General features: G+C 32.5%; 1 protein-coding gene across 2 annotated transcripts in view; it reads right to left on the minus strand.

Moving 5' to 3' along the window:
- Positions 1-276: 276 nt before the first annotated feature.
- Positions 277-17,606, minus strand: part of LOC132717092 (uncharacterized) — a 35,218-nt gene continuing 17,888 nt past the window's right edge. For both annotated transcript variants that reach the window (XM_060700489.1, XM_060700488.1), the window contains 9 exons: positions 12,755-12,893; positions 11,919-12,022; positions 10,606-10,830; positions 7,722-7,852; positions 6,437-6,579; positions 4,542-4,626; positions 4,208-4,272; positions 1,957-2,061; positions 277-1,213 (listed from right to left, as the gene is read on the minus strand). In XM_060700489.1, coding sequence (XP_060556472.1) covers positions 1,130-1,213; positions 1,957-2,061; positions 4,208-4,272; positions 4,542-4,626; positions 6,437-6,579; positions 7,722-7,852; positions 10,606-10,830; positions 11,919-12,022; positions 12,755-12,893 — 1,081 coding nt within the window. In that variant the 3' untranslated portion in view covers positions 277-1,129. The remainder of the gene's footprint in view (positions 1,214-1,956; positions 2,062-4,207; positions 4,273-4,541; positions 4,627-6,436; positions 6,580-7,721; positions 7,853-10,605; positions 10,831-11,918; positions 12,023-12,754; positions 12,894-17,606) is intronic.

Below are 17,606 nucleotides of genomic sequence, written 5' to 3' on the forward strand. Positions count from 1 at the left end.
TCCAGTTTATGTGTTAAATTTGCCATATTTTCAGACTATTTGTTGCCATAGCAACCAGAATTTTCAACATAGGAAGAAAAGAAAAAGACTTGCATAATCTTCATACTGCCATCTATCCATATATCAAGTTTCATAAAAATATTTTCAGTACTTTTTGCGTTATCGTGGGATCCAGTTTTGTGAACGGACGGACTGACAGACAGACAGATGGACAGACAGACAGACGGAGGGTAAACCTAAAGTCCCCTCCGGTTAAACCGGTAGGGGACTAATAAGCCTTTGCAAGCAGTATAAAGCCAAGTCGGCCAGCACTTCTGTGTAGTCTGACAAGGTTCTTCACTGTTGACTGACCAATCGCATATTATTTATCTTGATATCTTCAAAATTGATTAGCATTCTGACATGGCTCTATATTGTTGACTATTTTCATATTTCAATCCTGACATCACCAAAACTGATAATGGACTATTCCAAATATTGGAAGCTGGATGAGTCCATTTAAGAAATTCGGCAGGTTAAGGGTTAAAACAAAATAAGCACAGCATACAAATGATTATCACATGTTCTTGAACTAAAATCTTACACTAGAATCAGTGATTTTTGTTCTTTTCATTTTTTTGCAACAAACAATACATATTTTTTCATGATAAAAGATACAAGAAAAATTTAACAACTTTTTAAAACACACACTTTTTTTCATATGATGATACACACTTTCATATAAAACCACACATGAGCATACTAGGAAAAATCTTTAGGAATTTTTGGGTAATAATCAGGTTAAAATTGGGAAATTCAAACAATACTGTCAATTAGGAAAAGGCTGAAACTCAACCCTAATTTTATGCAAAAAGAAAGTTCAAAATATCACTGACTAGAATGGCACGGAATAGCAAATAAATATGAGTAATTATTCTATAAGAATGAAGACATGATATGAATGAAAGGCTGAGGTCAGCTAAAATCTTTGGAAACAATCGCGTCAATTACACAAGAAACATACTTCGTACATTGTTCTACACTAAATCTCATTGGCCATAGTTAAATCACAGTTGACAGTATTTTTCACTATAACAGTTGACAAGTTTTTCCGTATGAAATTTGACAAATTTTCACTATAATAATAACACTATCTTGATCTAGCACCTCGGTTTTCCACTGATCTTTGCATAACTTTTATAACCCTATACGGGTCAGTGTTCGCATTGGATGCCTGAAATAAAACAATAAACAGTACATGTACAGTACCCCCTCTGCAAAGCAACAGCATCTGTGAAACAAATATTTTTGTTATTGCTCTAGGGAGGTGAAATTTCATGTGAATTGTCACTTTGGAAGGAAGAAATGATTTTTTGAAAGGTTATGGATCTACAGAATGATGATTGTTCTGCAAAGGTTGCATTGCTCATTGAAATTTCAAAACTGATCAATGGCAGAATATGTTCAGCAACAACCATCAAAATATGCATTAAATTCTACACTAGCCTACTTAGAAAGGATTTTTAAAATATGAAATAATGCTTTAATTCTATATCCAAGCAACAATATTAACTATTATTTCATTTACATTTTTAAAATAATAGGGTATAAAGCAAAAAAAAATACAGGATTGAACCCATGGCTTCCAAAATTTATGTATTTCTGAAACTTTACAGACTGTGCTTTCAGTTGTTAGCACATTTGTTTTTCCACCAATTTATCACTGAAGAGTTCTTTACATGGACAATTATAAAACAGAAAACCTTTGTCACTTTGAATTTCACCCATCATTTTATCTATTTAACAAAGCCAATGAACAAAATATATGATATTGGCACTTAAAATCCAATCGAATTAACACAGAGGTACATGCAAGATACAAAAGAGATAAAAACATGACCCATATTTCATACAACTCATGATTTGTAGTCACAAATTTTAAGTGTATTATATAACATTAAAAAATGTTAAACTTACCGCAAATAATTCTAAGGAGCTGACGTCAGCACGTATATCAGCTACTGGCCCTCGTGTAAGTATACGTACATAAGCAGGAAGTGAATTACTACCAGTCACACCAGTCTACAAATATCATCAAAAAATCATCATTTTAATATATACAAACACCACTTAAAACAATAACGCTTATAACTATATATATCTCTTATAACGATACGGTTACAAGACAATATCTCAGTATTTAATGTAACTTTTTTATGCTTTGTTGTATGCTTTTTCATAAATACATGTAGTACATTGGCGAGTTTAACTGAAAAATGTTGAAAAAATTTTTCTTAAAAAAATCTAGAATTTCAACTTAAATTCATACACATCTTTTGCAACAGTGTGTTTTCTGGTTGTTGTCATAATCATTTGTTTAGTACAGTACTCAATCCTGACATTCCTTTATTTGTACAATAGACTTGCCCAGCATTTAATCTGGAACAGTTCATTGGTAATTTTAAAGGGACACACATGCTGAAACTCAGCTGTGTGACTAGGCTCATTACTGTTGGCTGACTAACCTTGACATCGCCAAAGTTGCTAATGGACACTTCCAAAAATGGAAGATGGACAATTCCATTTATGAAATTTAACATGTTGAGGGCTAATATGCAACCATAAATACTTTAATCATAATTTGAGGGTTGATAGCAAAACTGTTGCAAGTCCTTTATTTCACATAAGTTACTGTAATTTTGCAGTCATGCCTCAATAAAATATTTGTATATCTGTTATAAGGGGAGAGCTGTGTAATATATAAATGTTTCATATTACTATTTACACTGCTTTACAATACTGATGACTATCATAATTACAATCTCTGTTGTCAGGTATTTAACATGTGATAATAATAAAATACTGATAAATGTCAAATATAAATGATTGAATATGGTGATAACGGTACAAAATATGCAGATTAAAAGATTTTGTAAACAGTTTTTTTTAAATGTTATTAAGTTATGATAAAGACTGTTGTTTTTAGAGTATAATTTGCTTAACTTTTCATTTTAAAACGAAATTTTCCCCATAATCAAGATAAATAAAGGGTGTCTGTCAATCGGCTGGTACCCTACAAGAAGCTGAGGTACCTGGTCTGGTACCAGACTGTATAGCAATGGCTATTAAAACCACTCTCAATAGGTTATGGGCGATTTTTCAATTGTGGGGTTAGTTTTTTTTACTTCTGATTTTTAAACCTACTGAAAGTAGTTTTATGCTGGGTTTTCTTGGGTTGCATAGATATTCTGCATTTTGTTATAATGTACTGTAATGTTGAAATGTAGTACACGTATATCAAAAGCTTGAAGTGACTTAGTGACCATATTGATAAAGGTCAAAGGTAAAAAACATAAAACATTTGTGAGCAAGTTATGATTTATGAGTTTATTTATGAATGAACTTATCCATGTTTTAGCAAAACTATACTGTTGGCTAATGTACTTCCAAATTCTCATCTTTATACCCTTAAAATTGATAATGGACTATTTTTTGAAAATGGGCATTGGTCAATATAATTCAGGAAATTTTAAAGGGTTTAATGAAAAGTTTTTATACAAAATTTATCAATAGTAAAATTATTTTGTACCAAAATCTTCTGGTATATACTGAAAAGAGTTGTAACATAGAATGTCCCTGTTTATTTAACACATGAATATTGTACCTAAACAGAATAAAACATTCTAGAACAAAATATTATTCTACTATTTCAAGTACGGTTAACCGCTTTAACCATTTAGCAATGATTTTGCACATGAACCATTCACTTTCAATGTAATTCACTTTCTTATATATTTCATATTTTTTGAAAGTATTTTGTTTTTAAATTGAAACAATAATTTTTGCAGCAGATATAAAGTTTTATTCACTTTAACATTTAACATATTGTACATCCCAAAAATTGAAAGAATGGTATTAAAATAAGTCCATTCAAGAGTTTACCATCAGAACACAAAATTCATTTCATCATACATCCCTAAAATTGATGATAAACTGTTTTAAAAATGGAAATTGGCCAACACCATTCAGAAAACTTCACCTGCATTTTCCGATGATATATATCTTGATTTGAATGTGTGCAACCATTACCAAGATAATGAATGGAAACTGATGATGACGGAATGAGGGAAGGACAGCATGACAGAACAGGGTAACACTATATGCCCAGGCCATTTTATGGCAGAGGCATAATTAAGAGTTAACAATCACAATGAAAATATCAACTTACCATACTTGGAAGAGCTATGCCAGAACTAAAACATAAACTACCTTCACCCATGTCATCCAAGAAACCTGAAATTAAAGGAATACATGTCTGAATATTAAAAGACAACAGTAGGGATAAACATTTGTAATATGGTTAACTTCTGTTCTATTCTTATAATGCACTGCCAGTTTTTAATTTGGAACAGTAAATTCAAAGTTTTAAGGGGTTTAAACATTTTGTTCAGAAAATAGCAAATAATCATTTTAACATCATGTATTAATATTTACCACTCCCCTTTCTTATGGTGAAAAAATGCACACGAGTATTAATTTTTTAAATGAATATAAAAATTTACCTCTCATCACATAATACCAGAGTAGGTAAAAATCTCTGTCGGCCTTCTCACTGACTATAACAATCTCATTATCACGCTTTGGTACCTGGAAAAGAAGGGAGAAAATAAACAAGAGCTGTCACAGGAGACAGCGAAGCTCGACTAATAAAATACTGGACGCAGTAAGGAGGACAAAACTATGAAAGAAAAATCAATTATGTATTAAGTTATAGTAAAAAAACATTTGTTAACATAAATTCCATGATCAAAGGGAATTATTCTAGAAATAGTCACACTAGAGTTATGACCATTGTCACACAACATGTGTGTAATGATAAGAAATTTATATTTGAAGGTTGAAGTAGATACCTTAAAAAGTAAAGAAGTTATAATATTTCTTAGAGAAAATCCTCAGTTCAAATATTGCTTCAAGAGTTGAACATTGTCACATAAAATGTAATTGATGATAAGAAATAAGCATTTGAAGTTTGAGGTAGATACCTTTAAATCTAAAAAGGTTGTAGTAAAAAATAATACTTTTTAAGGAAAATTCTAAGTTCAAGGGAGATAAATCTGAAAATATTGGTGCTAGAGTTATGAACCTTGTCACATAAGATGGGGATAATGATATGGTACATATATTTGAAGTATGAGGTTGATCCCTTAACAAATAAAGAAGAGAACAGTAAGAAATAGTATTTTTTGAGGAAAATTCTAAGTTCAAGGGGAGATAAATCTGAAAATATTAATGCTAGAGTTATGAACCTTGTCACATAAGATGGGGATGATGATAAGGTACATATATTTGAAGTATGAGGTTGATCCCTTATCAAAAAAGAAGTAACAGTAAAAAATAGAATTTTTTGAGGAAAATTCTAAGTTCAAGGGGTGATAAATCTGAAAATATTGGTGCTAGAGTTATGAACCATGTCACATAAGATGGGGATGATGATAAGGTACATATATTTGAAATATGAGGTTGATACCTTAACAAATAAAGAAGTAACAGTAAAAAATAGTTGTTTTTTTGGAAAATTCTAAGTTCAAGGGGAGATAAATCTGAAAATATTGGTGCTAGAGTTATGAACCTTGTCACATAAGATGTGGTTGATGATAAGGAACATATATTTGAAGTTTGAAGTTGATACCTTAAGAAATGACAAAGTTATAGTTACTGCACCAAAACTTTAATCTGAAATCTTGACGCGGACGCCGGGGCGAGTATGACAGCTCTCCATATAATTCGTATAGTCAAGCTAAAAATTGCTGTTTGAAACACTGGACAAAATAAAAAATGTTCAAGTAATTTCAGGTATACTGTATCCATCTTAACACCCACCTGACTTTTTTAACATTTAGCATTTAATGAAAACTGAAAATGTAAAACTTCATCGGCAACTTGAACCCACCACCACAATTACACTGCTCTGTGCGTTATTTCCGGCACAAACAGGCACCTGAGAAAAACTGCTGACATACTGTAAGCTAGCAGGATAGCTTTCTCACATGAAATAATCTCAGCGGTGAGAGGCAAGTGGTTTGAAGACAACGACCATAACCACTTAGCAATGGAAGCCCCAATTAATATATTCCATTGATTTTTGTTTGTTTGTTTTAAATGTCATACTGCTTTGAAGGTATGTTGAGTCTTGCCAGGTGACCAATTCTAGGGTATCCCTAGAATCGTAACCATTTATCATGTAACATTTATCACACAGATATAATTTGATTTTCTGGTTTTTAAGTCGAATTCAACACATTTTAAGTCATATTTCTGCAGTGCATTCCCCTAATTTGCTTACACTGATAACTAACCAGTAATTACCAATTTCTCCGCAACTGACACACTAATAATCCCACAGTTGATAAAATAAACCGTCAAAAACAAATCTATAATGTAAACTACAGTCACTTACCAAGTTAGCGAAGGCAACAGCTTTGCCATAGTTTACAGTAAGACCTAATATAGAATGCATCTCTATGATATCTGTGAAGTAATTATGATCTGGAACTTCAGTATTGTAATCTAATGCAGCCTTCTTCCATAACTCCATTGCACCTTAAATAACAAGAAAATTTTATTTACAAGTACTACATTAAAATCAACAAAATGGTTAACAGAAATCACCAAAAATGTTGCAGTGAAAACATCAAAATTATTTTTAAAGATTACAGTGAAATCACCTAAATGGTACGGTGAAGTTATCAAAATGGTACAGTGAAATCACCTAAATGGTACATTGAAATCATCCAAAAAGTACAGTGAAATCACCTAAATGGTACAGTGTAATCACCTAAATGGAACAGTGAAATCACCTAAATGGTACAGTGAAATTACATATATGGTACAGTGAAATCAACTAAATGGTACATTGAAATCATCCAAAAAGTACAGTGAAATCACCTTAATGGTACAGTAAAATAACATATATGGTACAGTGAAATCACCTAAATGATACATTGAAATCATCCAAAAAGTACAGTGAAATCACCTAAATGGTACAGTAAAATTACATAAATGGTACAGTGAAATCATCTAAATGGTACATTGAAATCATCAAAAAAGTACAGTGAAATCACCTGAATGGTACAGTGATATCACCTAAATGGTACAGTGAAATCACCTAAATGGTACAGTGAAATTTTCTACAATGTTCAGAGAGATAACCTAAATATAGTCCTATTAAATCAAATGATTTACCACTTAAAGCATTCAAAATAAAATTATAAAACCACATTACAATAGAAAATTAACAAATATTTATTTTGTAAGCTCTGTTTAAAAGAGTTAAAGAGGCCTTCAGCTTTTTTAAAGGTTAACTATGTTATTTTTAGACAGATCGTTTCATATAATTGTCAAATCAAAAGAATTAAGGTGTAAAATTAAATTTGTCCTCAATAAATTAAACAAACAGTGCGGAAACTCATACCTCTAATCTACCCTGTGCTCTCTCTATATGTAAAGTAAAGCAGACTATTCGTTTACCAATCTTCTATTTTTAGAAATGAACATCACTGCGTGCTTTAAATAACTCTTGAGGTGTGTTTTGAAGAAGGCTTAACAGTGATATGATGCACTTTTCCTAGGTATTATTACTAAAATACTTAGTTTGAAACAACACAGAACTGATTTTTCAACGAAAAATAAATGCTGAAGGCCGCTTTAAAACTATAAAATAGTCATCATCTTAGAATACTGACCTTGGTATGCATCTTTATCAAGGAAACCATGAATATGAGGATGAACTTGACTAGCCCCTGCATGAGGTAGAAGGTCCCATATCAATGATGGGTATTTATAGGAACTGTCTATTTTATACACTTTGTCAAACCTGAAATTTCCATGCAATTATAGTGTATCTTAGTCATAGAGCTCAATTTATTGTAATAGCGGTATCAGTGATAGATTAAGATGTATAATATAGATAGGAAAAAATCTGTTCCAGCAGTCAGGTAGGTTTTTCTGGCGTTATTTTTTTTCTTTCTTATATGAATCACTTTTATCTTTAGTTTATACATTGTTTGACACAATTTCATATAATAAACCAGTAAATCAGCAACTAAAGGCATGAAAACCCAATTTATCAATTATTCACACTGAACATATTTAAAAGTTGTATTTTTTTGTTAGTTCATGACTAACTGCATCATTAATTAACAATTACAGGCTGTCAACCAGGTCTTATCCAAAATATAGGAGGAATATAGGAATATTTTAGCAGGAAATATAGGAGTTTTTGGACCATTTTAAGGCAAAAAAATAGGAGTTTTCAACTTAAATTGTTTAACTTACCAATGCTTGTATAAATTTAAATTATTCTTACTTTTCCACATGCTGTTTCTACAATAAAATGTCTACCATATAAGTGAAGGAAACCATTAGCAGGCTGTCCAGCACCTTCCAACATAAAATTAGGGCGAATTTTTACAGTAATATTTCAGAAATTTTAGGGCTAAAATTAGGAATTTTAGGGTACATAATAGAAATTTTAGGGCTAAAATTTGCAATTTTATGACTAAATAAACTAAGGTCCCATAAGAACACGATGTGGGCTAACGTTTGCATATTTGACACAAAAGTAACTCACAAATAATGCTCTAGTTTAGTAATAGAGCAAAGGTGCTACCAGTGTGGACTCACTGGTTAACTGCCTCCCCTGCAGAAATGGTCATAGTCAAATCATGCTCAAACCATTTTTTTTAAAATGGCTGAACATGTCAAAAAGAACATGTTCTACCTATGTTTTGGGAATGTTATAACCACAAGTGTCTAAAAGGAATTCTTATACAGTGAAATTCTTGCACAATGCAGCTTTTGAATCATAATTATGGACAAATGAAATTTTTTGTAGAAGTAGGTTAAAAGTAAAAAGGCATTTGCCTTAGTACAGTCATTTGAAATAAAATGGGAAACATCTATATTCAACACAAAGAATTGCACATCAAAAAAGTTCATCACACAGACCATTCAATTGCACTTTATCTAGATCACATAATTGCAAAATGTGTGTACATTGTAATTGGAAATAAGCTTTATATTACTGAACTGCCAAATTATTTTGAGTGTGATTAATTATATGAGTCTGCCTTTCCTAAATTGCACCATATGAATGAAAGAACAAGAACTGAATGAAATTGATAACTTTGTGGCAAAATAAGCAATTTCTCCTACAAAGATACGAAAAGAATAAATAAGTATGAGGGAAAGAATTAATTTTTCAAAGTCTATGTTAAACCATGCAGTACTTTACAATGTTGTTTTGATATTATGCAGATTTAAATAAAAGAGTTGTGAGTAAACAAATTGTGCATTAATTTTTGACAACTATTTATACATGTTTTAATTAAGATTTTGTTACAACAGCTTCATAATGATCATTTTTAAATATGATATGATTCAAATGGACCACTTCAGAAATTTGGATAAAATGAACAAACATAAAATTCAAGATATCTGGCGTTGGCAAAGCAGTGTCAAAATATTCCAGAATAAGTGGACTCTTATGGTTATGATTTAAGTTTCAGGACAATGATATGGTAGTGTTTTTGCTGTTAACTGTCAACATGATTATCAACAACTGCTTTGATTATGAAATAGCAATGTTACTGACATAGTCAAAGTAACTTTTAGTTTAAACGAAACCATTTCAATGTCATCAATTTTGAGTTGGCAAATCATGGCCAAATCATTTTTGACAATGTTCAAAACATGGTCGACTTTGAGTTATGTTTATAGGGTTACAAGTTATAAGTATATTTAGTACAAAAGATAGAAATAATTAGGAATTTCAGTGAAAAAAATAGGGCATTTTTAGGAATTCCCTTCGAATTTTTCACTTTTTTAGGAATTTTAGGGATGCTGGACAGCCTGCATTAGCTTTAAACCACAGCATCAGCAGAAAGTTACAGCAATGCATGACCATCATCTGAATGGTCACCTGAAATAAATGTGACAAACTGATGCACTGCTTTTCATGGTGACCATGCAGATGGCTATGTAGAGCACTGAAGTGAGCAGCCTTGAGCATAGCAATGTGATGCTGATGCAGGCATTCACATTCTCTTACCTGTAAAATACAAAAGGCCAAAAGCAGTACCAAAATTTAAATCTCTTTGAATTCCTCGGCAATATACTTTTAAAAAAATATAGGAAAAATATTCAAAATATAGGAGAATATAGGAAAAATAGGAGGTTTTTTAAAATATAGGATTCAGACCCAAAATATAGGAGTTTTATAGGAATATAGGAATTGGTTGACAGCCTGCAATTAATTATATATATACAACTATTAAAGCCTGCTACAAACTATTAGATAACCATATATTCTATAAATCAGCTACTTAAAGCTAAAAATTAGCTACTTCAATCCTTGCATTTAAGCTAATCTTAAGCATAAAGAACTGTAAAGTACATGTATGTACTTATACCATAAAGAAACATTATTTTAGCTATGTATTGCCAGCAATAATTTAGCATTATTTAGCATTAACACAACAAAAACAAGCATTTTTTTTAATATAGACAATTACAAAATTAGCCATTCATAGCATTATGAACAAAAAAATAAAATAAAACAATAATTACCATTGCTGACTGGTAAGCATTAGATCTAAGAATTGTTCTTGTGTCCAGTTATGTGGATGATGGGATTTTAACATAAACAGTGCATGCCATCGGTCAAGCTTAAACGTGTTCGAGGCACTGTAAGAATATTTATTGTCAATACGGCCAAACACATCCTGGGCAGTGGAGTCTTTATATTTACAGAAATCACAGCTGTCTTGTGTCTCTCTAGCAATCTGGTCAATGCTGGAACACAATTTTTTTTTAAAAAAAAATATAAATTTACAAAGATACATAGATTGAGGGATTTGAATTTAAAAAAAAAACAACAAGAGCTCTCTGAGAGGCGGCAGCCGCTTGTAACAATGTGAACTCATCAAGGTGGAGCCTTCTAAATAGGTTTTCAATGTGATAACGTTTGAAGTACCGAAGGTCATGACTATAAATGAAAACTTATCCAAAAATGTTAACTAAAGAGTAATGATGATATCTCTGCCTTTTCGTAAAAATTTTTTCGAACTAAAAAGTTGAGCTGTCAACGGTTATAGAGCCCAGTTAAAATAGTCAGGCTGGCCTGGCTCTATACTGGTGGCAATGGCTAATTAATCACTTTCAGTTTCAGCAGGTCATTGGATGGTTAATAGCTTTATTTAAGATAACACAGGTTTATCAACTTGGTAAATTTCAAGGAATATCTTGATGCAAAGTATTAATTGGTACCTTAATTGATAAACAATCATAATATTTTATAAGTTTTTCAGAAAAATTACTTTTTATATAAATTATAGTGATTATAAGTTAAATTTTATGAAAATACCAACTTGACAATTTTCAAACAGCAAATAATTTTCATTGCTTAAATTATGATGTCATATCAATGACATCAACAGTGACATCACTTTAAATTCCACATGGACCAAAACCACTAGACGAGGGGTAATTTGTTCAAAGATCCTGTATGTTTTGTGATTGATATTGTTACTGTGTGTATACCACACTTGCAAAAAATTATAAATGTATATAATTATGCAAATAAAACAATTTTCAAACATCAAAGAATATGTAAAATGTGTACTGCAAATACTTTTGCACATTACATTTAATCAATAAATTACATGCATTCATTTCTTATTGGAAAATTTGACTAAGAATTTATAGAAAATAAATTTCTAATTACCTCCCTTTACTTACATGAAATGTTAAATTCAGTAATATTTTTTATAAAAAATGCTTATTGGAACTTACAATATTGACAAATCTTAATTTGAGAATCATATTTATGAAATAAAACCATGAAAAAATTGTGTTACCGGACCTTTAAATAATGAACTTACTATTGTCGTTCAGGTATTTTAGGTATAGACATCGGACGTTTACTTCTGATAGGGTTATACACATTCTGTTCACGTGTATATCTGTTATACACTGATATTATTGTCTGAAAATATAAATACAATCATTCAACTGTTCAAATAATGTCAGTGCTTTTCTCTCATGTTTATTTTGGTAGGTTATCACGGAACTATTCTCTTTTTAGAAGGTTTTTTTTTAATATACTTTTAAAATAGCGTTTTCATTGATAGAAAAGTTTGTATTGATACATTAAAGTGACATTTTAAGCCCATCCAAGTGAAAATTGTCAGTGAACAGGTAAAATAAAAATAGCCTGACGTTTTGTTATATTTGTGTACAATTTTATATTTTACTCTGAAAAATAATCAATTATCTGCGTGGCCAAAAGAAACTCCGATAATCATTGTTCAGAAGGTATCAGTAACGGTCAGAGTGGGGTAGTCATTTAATAGTTTAGGTAGTAATTATATTGTAACAAACATTTTTCATTATCAATTATTGGTCAATCACCATTATCATAGGCAATCTTTTGAATTATATGACTAATTCAACTCCATTTGAAAGCAAAAAAAAAATGAGCATAATTTCACTTTGAAAAGCCAATAAATGACAATATAGGGATATATCAAATTGAATATAATCAGTTAGTACAGTGGAGACCACAGGGAGAAATTGTTTTTAAATTGTATCAATATTGTAATTTGTGAATCGATTTTTGCTCAATTGTTGAAAATTGATGATACATTGTACATTGAAATTTAAGGGCCATAATACTACAGACCTTACATTGCTTAAGCATTTAGGGTTAACAGTATACCTGCTTTTTCGCCTCAGCAAATAATTCTTCTTTATTTCCAAGCCATTTTCTAACTTTTGAAGAGAAAGCATCTGGGATAACTATTTCTGCCTCCTGGAATGTTAGCCTGAATAACTTCAGAAATGTGAAAAACAGCTTCCTGGAATTGTAAAAAAAGGCCAATTTTATTTTTATGGTTGGATCACACCAATACTATATAGGTCATATTGGCGACTTTCCAGCTTTACTGGTGAAAGAAGGTCTCAGATGTGTATCAGTGCATTATTTCAGGCACAAACAAGAAAAAGGGCTGATAAAATTTGCTTCCAACATATTTCAGGTTATGTTATTATAGTAATTTTCAAACTTAACCATAGAAGTAAGATCCCTAATGTCTGACCCAAACTGCAATACCTTGCTTAAAATCAGAATGCCTTCAGATTCATGCTAATTTTCATGAAAATTTGAGCAATGTAATTAAAAGTAAATCATTCTGAAGGGAACAAAGAAAGTGATTAACACATTGTAAACTAGAACTATCACTAAATGTGATTAATACCCCCACAAGTCTGCTTCGGAAATGAGGATGTTACTAGTAACAGAATACCTTGTAAAAGAATTGAAACATAGAGTTATGGTTGTGGGCAATTAAAGATAATTGTGGTTAATGTATGTTGCATTTCCTTTCAATGTGGTTGGCCATTGATGAAATTTAATTGAATTACTCTGTAATAAGTCCAGAAAGACAAAGAAAAAGAACAAAGGGCAATAACTCTATTAATACTGAAGATAGAGTTATAGTTTTTGTGCACTGCACTTCCTCTTATTGTGCTTGACCATTGTATGAAATTGTTTTGAATTCCAACCAGTACGTTTTAAGTTATGCTCGGGACATGGAAAAGTATCAAAGGGCAGTAACTGTATTTTGTCAAAATGGAGTTATGGCTCTTGTGCACTGCACTTCCTCTTAATGTCCTTGACAACTGTATGAAGTTGTACTGAATTCCAAACAGTAGTTTTCAAGTTATGCTCTGGACAAGGAAAAGTAACAAAGTGCAATAACTCTGTAATTAGTCAAGATGGAGTTATGGTCTTGTGCACTGCACTTCCCCTTATTGTGCTTGACCATTGTATGAAGTTGTTTTGAATTCCAACCAGTAGTTTTCAAGTCATGCTCTGGACAAGGAAAAGTATCAAAGGGCAGTAACTCTGTTATTAGTCAAGATGGAGTTATGGATCTTATGAACTGCACTTCCTCTCAATGAGCTTGATGATTGTATGAAATTATAATGAATTCCAACAATCAGTCTTCAAGTTACGGTCCGGACAAAAGAAAGCAATGGAAAAGTAACAAATGGCAATAACTCTGTAATTAGTCAAGATGGAGTTATAATTCTTGTGCACTGCACTTCCCCTTATTGTGCTTGACCATTGTATGAAGTTGTTTTGAATTCCAACCAGTCGTTTTAAAGTCATGCTCTGGACAAGGAAAAGAAACAAAGGGCAGTACCTCTGTAATAAGTCAAGATGGAGTTTTGGTTCTTGTGCACTGCACTTCCTCTCAATGTGCTGGACCATTGTATGAAGTTATAATGAATTCCAACAATTAGTCTTCAATTATGGTCTGGACAAAAGAAAGCAATGGAAAAGTAATAAAGGGCAATAACTCTGTAAATACTTAAGATAGAGTTATGGTTCTTATGCACTGCACTTCCTCTCAATGTGCTTGACCATTGTATGTAGTTATATTGAATTCCAACAATTAGTCTTCAAGTTATGGTCCGGACAAAAAAAAGAAGGCAATGTAAAAGCAACAAAGGGCAATAACTCTGTAATTACTTTAGATAGAGTTATTGTTCTTGTGCACTGCACTTCCCCTTATTGTGTTTGACAATTGTATGAAGTTATAATGAATTCCAACAATTAGTCTTCAATTATGGTCTGGACAAAAGAAAGCAATGGAAAAGTAATAAAGGGCAATAACTCTGTAAATACTTAAGATAGAGTTATGGTTCTTATGCACTGCACTTCCTCTCAATGTGCTTGACCATTGTATGTAGTTATATTGAATTCCAACAATTAGTCTTCAAGTTATGGTCCGGACAAAAAAAAGAAGGCAATGTAAAAGCAACAAAGGGCAATAACTCTGTAATTACTTTAGATAGAGTTATTGTTCTTGTGCACTGCACTTCCCCTTATTGTGTTTGACAATTGTATGAAGTTGTTTTGAATTCCAACTAGAAATTTTTAAGTTATGCCACGGACAAGGAAAAGTAACAAAGGGCAATAACTCTGTAATTAGTCAAGATAGAGTTATATTTCTTACGCACTGCACTTCCTCTCAATGTGCTTGACCATTGTATGTAGTTATATTGAATTCCAACCATTAGTCTTCAAGTTGTGCTCCGGACAAGGAAAATGCAACAGACAAAAAAAAGCAATGGAAAAGCAACAAAGGGCAATAACTCTGTAATTACTTTAGATAGAGTTATGGTTCTTGTGCATTGCACTTCCCCTTATTGTGTTTGACAATTGTATGAAGTTGTTTTGAATTCCAACCAGTAGTTTTCAAGTAATGCCCCAGACAAGGAAAAGTAACAAAGGGCAATAACTCTGTAATTAGTCAAGATAGAGTTATGGTTCTTGTGCACTGCACTTCCTCTCAATGTGCTTGACCATTGTATGTAGTTATATTGAATTCCAACCATTAGTTTTCAAGATATGCTCCGGACAAGGAAAATGCAACGGACGTCTGGACCGACCGACCGCCCGCCCAACCAACCGACCGCCGCCTGACCACCGGGTGACTCCTATATACCCCCCCCCAAACTTCGTTTTTGGGGGTATAATGACACTTAAAATCCACTAAAACTACCAACAAGAGGGCCATGATGGCCCTGAGGTCGCTCACCTGTATATAGCCCCCCCCCCCCCCCCCCCCCCCCCCCCCGGCCCAATTTTTACCCAAGGGCTTTTATTTGTTTATTTGAACAGACTTCAGGTAGACACCCATAAGAAGATGTTTCATGCAAAACATCTAAGTTCTAGCTCATTGGGTTTTTTAAAAGAAGATTTTTTAAGTTTTTACTAACTTTGTAGGTATTTACTTAAAGATGTTTCATGCTTAATATCTAAACTCTAGTTATTTGGGTTTTTTCAAAGAAGATTTTTAAGTTTTTGCTATGTATATAAGGAAAATCAATGACCCCCCGGGGCGGGGCCAGTTTTGACCCCAGGGCTTTTATTTGAACATATTTGGTAGACACCCATTAGAACATGTCTCATGCTAAATATCTTAGCTCTAGCTCTTTGGGTTCTTTAAAAGAAGATTTAATAAGTTTTTTACTATATGCATATAAGGAAAATCAATGACCCCCTGGGGTGGGGCTAATTTTGACGCCAGGGCTTTTTATTTGAACAAACTTGGTAGACATTCACTAGAAGATGTTTCATGCCAAATATCTAAGCTCTAGCTCTTACGATTCTTTAAAAAGAAGAATTTTTTTAAGTTTTTACTATATGCATATAGGGAAAATCAATGACCCCGGGGCAGGGCCAATTTTGACCCCAGGGCTTTTATTTGAACAAACTTGGTAGACATTCACTAGAAAGATATTTCATGCCAAATATCTTAGCTCTAGCTCTTTGGGTTCTTTAAAAGAAGATTTTTTATGTTTTTACTTTATGCATATAGGGAAAATCAATGACCCCCTGGGGCGGGGCCAATTTGGACCCCAGGGCTTTTATTTGAACAAACTTGGTAGACATTCACTAGAAGATGTTTCATGCCAAATATCTAAGCTCTAGCTCTTACAGTTCTTTAAAAGAAGATTTTTTAAGTTTTTACTATATGCATATAGGGAAAATCAATGACCCCCTGGGGCGGGGCCAATTTTGACCCCAGGGCTTTTATTTGAATAAACTTGGTAGACATTTACTAGAAGATGTTTTATGCCAAATATCTAAGCTCTAGCTCTTACGGTTCTTTAAAAGAAGATTTTTTAAGTTTTTACTATATGCATATAGGGAAAATCAATGACCCCCTGGGGCGGGGCCAATTTTGACCCCAGGGCTTTTATTTGAACAAACTTGGTAGACATTCACTAGAAGATGTTTCATGCCAAATATCTAAGCTCTAGCTCTTACAGTTCTTTAAAAGAAGATTTTTTAAGTGTTTACTATATGCATATAGGGAAAATCAATGACCCCCCGGGGCGGGGCCAATTTTGACCCCATGGCTTTTATTTGAACAAACTTGGTAGACACTCACTAGAAGATGTTCCATGCCAAATATCTTAGCTCTAGCTCTTATAGTTCTTTAAAAGAAGATTTTTTAAGTTTTTACTATATGCATATAGGGAAAATCAATGACCCCCTGGGGTGGGGCCAATTTTGACCCCAGGGCTTTTATTTGAACAAACTTGGTAGACACTCATTAGAAGATGTTTCATGCCAAATATCTAAGCTCTAGCTCTTAGGGTTGTTTAAAAGAAGATATTTAAAGATTTTTCTTTCGGTTGCCATGGCAACCAGAGTTCTGCATGGAATTAAATTCTTTGAACAATTTTTAAAGGTGACCACCAAAGGAACATTCCGGTGAAGTTTGGATGAAATTGGCTCAGTGGTTTATGAGGAGATGTCATTTCAAGCAAAATTACGGACGGACGACGGACGGACGGACGGACGCCGGACGAAAAGCGATCACAAAAGCTCACCCTGTCACTTTGTGACAGGTGAGCTAAAAAGAGGATAAAATAAGCCAAAATAGCTCTCACTGCATTAGTCACAAAGTAGAAATATGGTGATACATCCTGCAAAATTAGTCATTAATTGCACAAAACATATAATTTATTACTTTAGTTTTATCTTTTAC

This window comes from Ruditapes philippinarum, unplaced genomic scaffold (genome assembly GCF_026571515.1).
Source record: "Ruditapes philippinarum isolate M1 unplaced genomic scaffold, ASM2657151v2 ctg4898_1_1_1_1, whole genome shotgun sequence".
Lineage (NCBI taxonomy): Eukaryota > Metazoa > Mollusca > Bivalvia > Venerida > Veneridae > Ruditapes > Ruditapes philippinarum.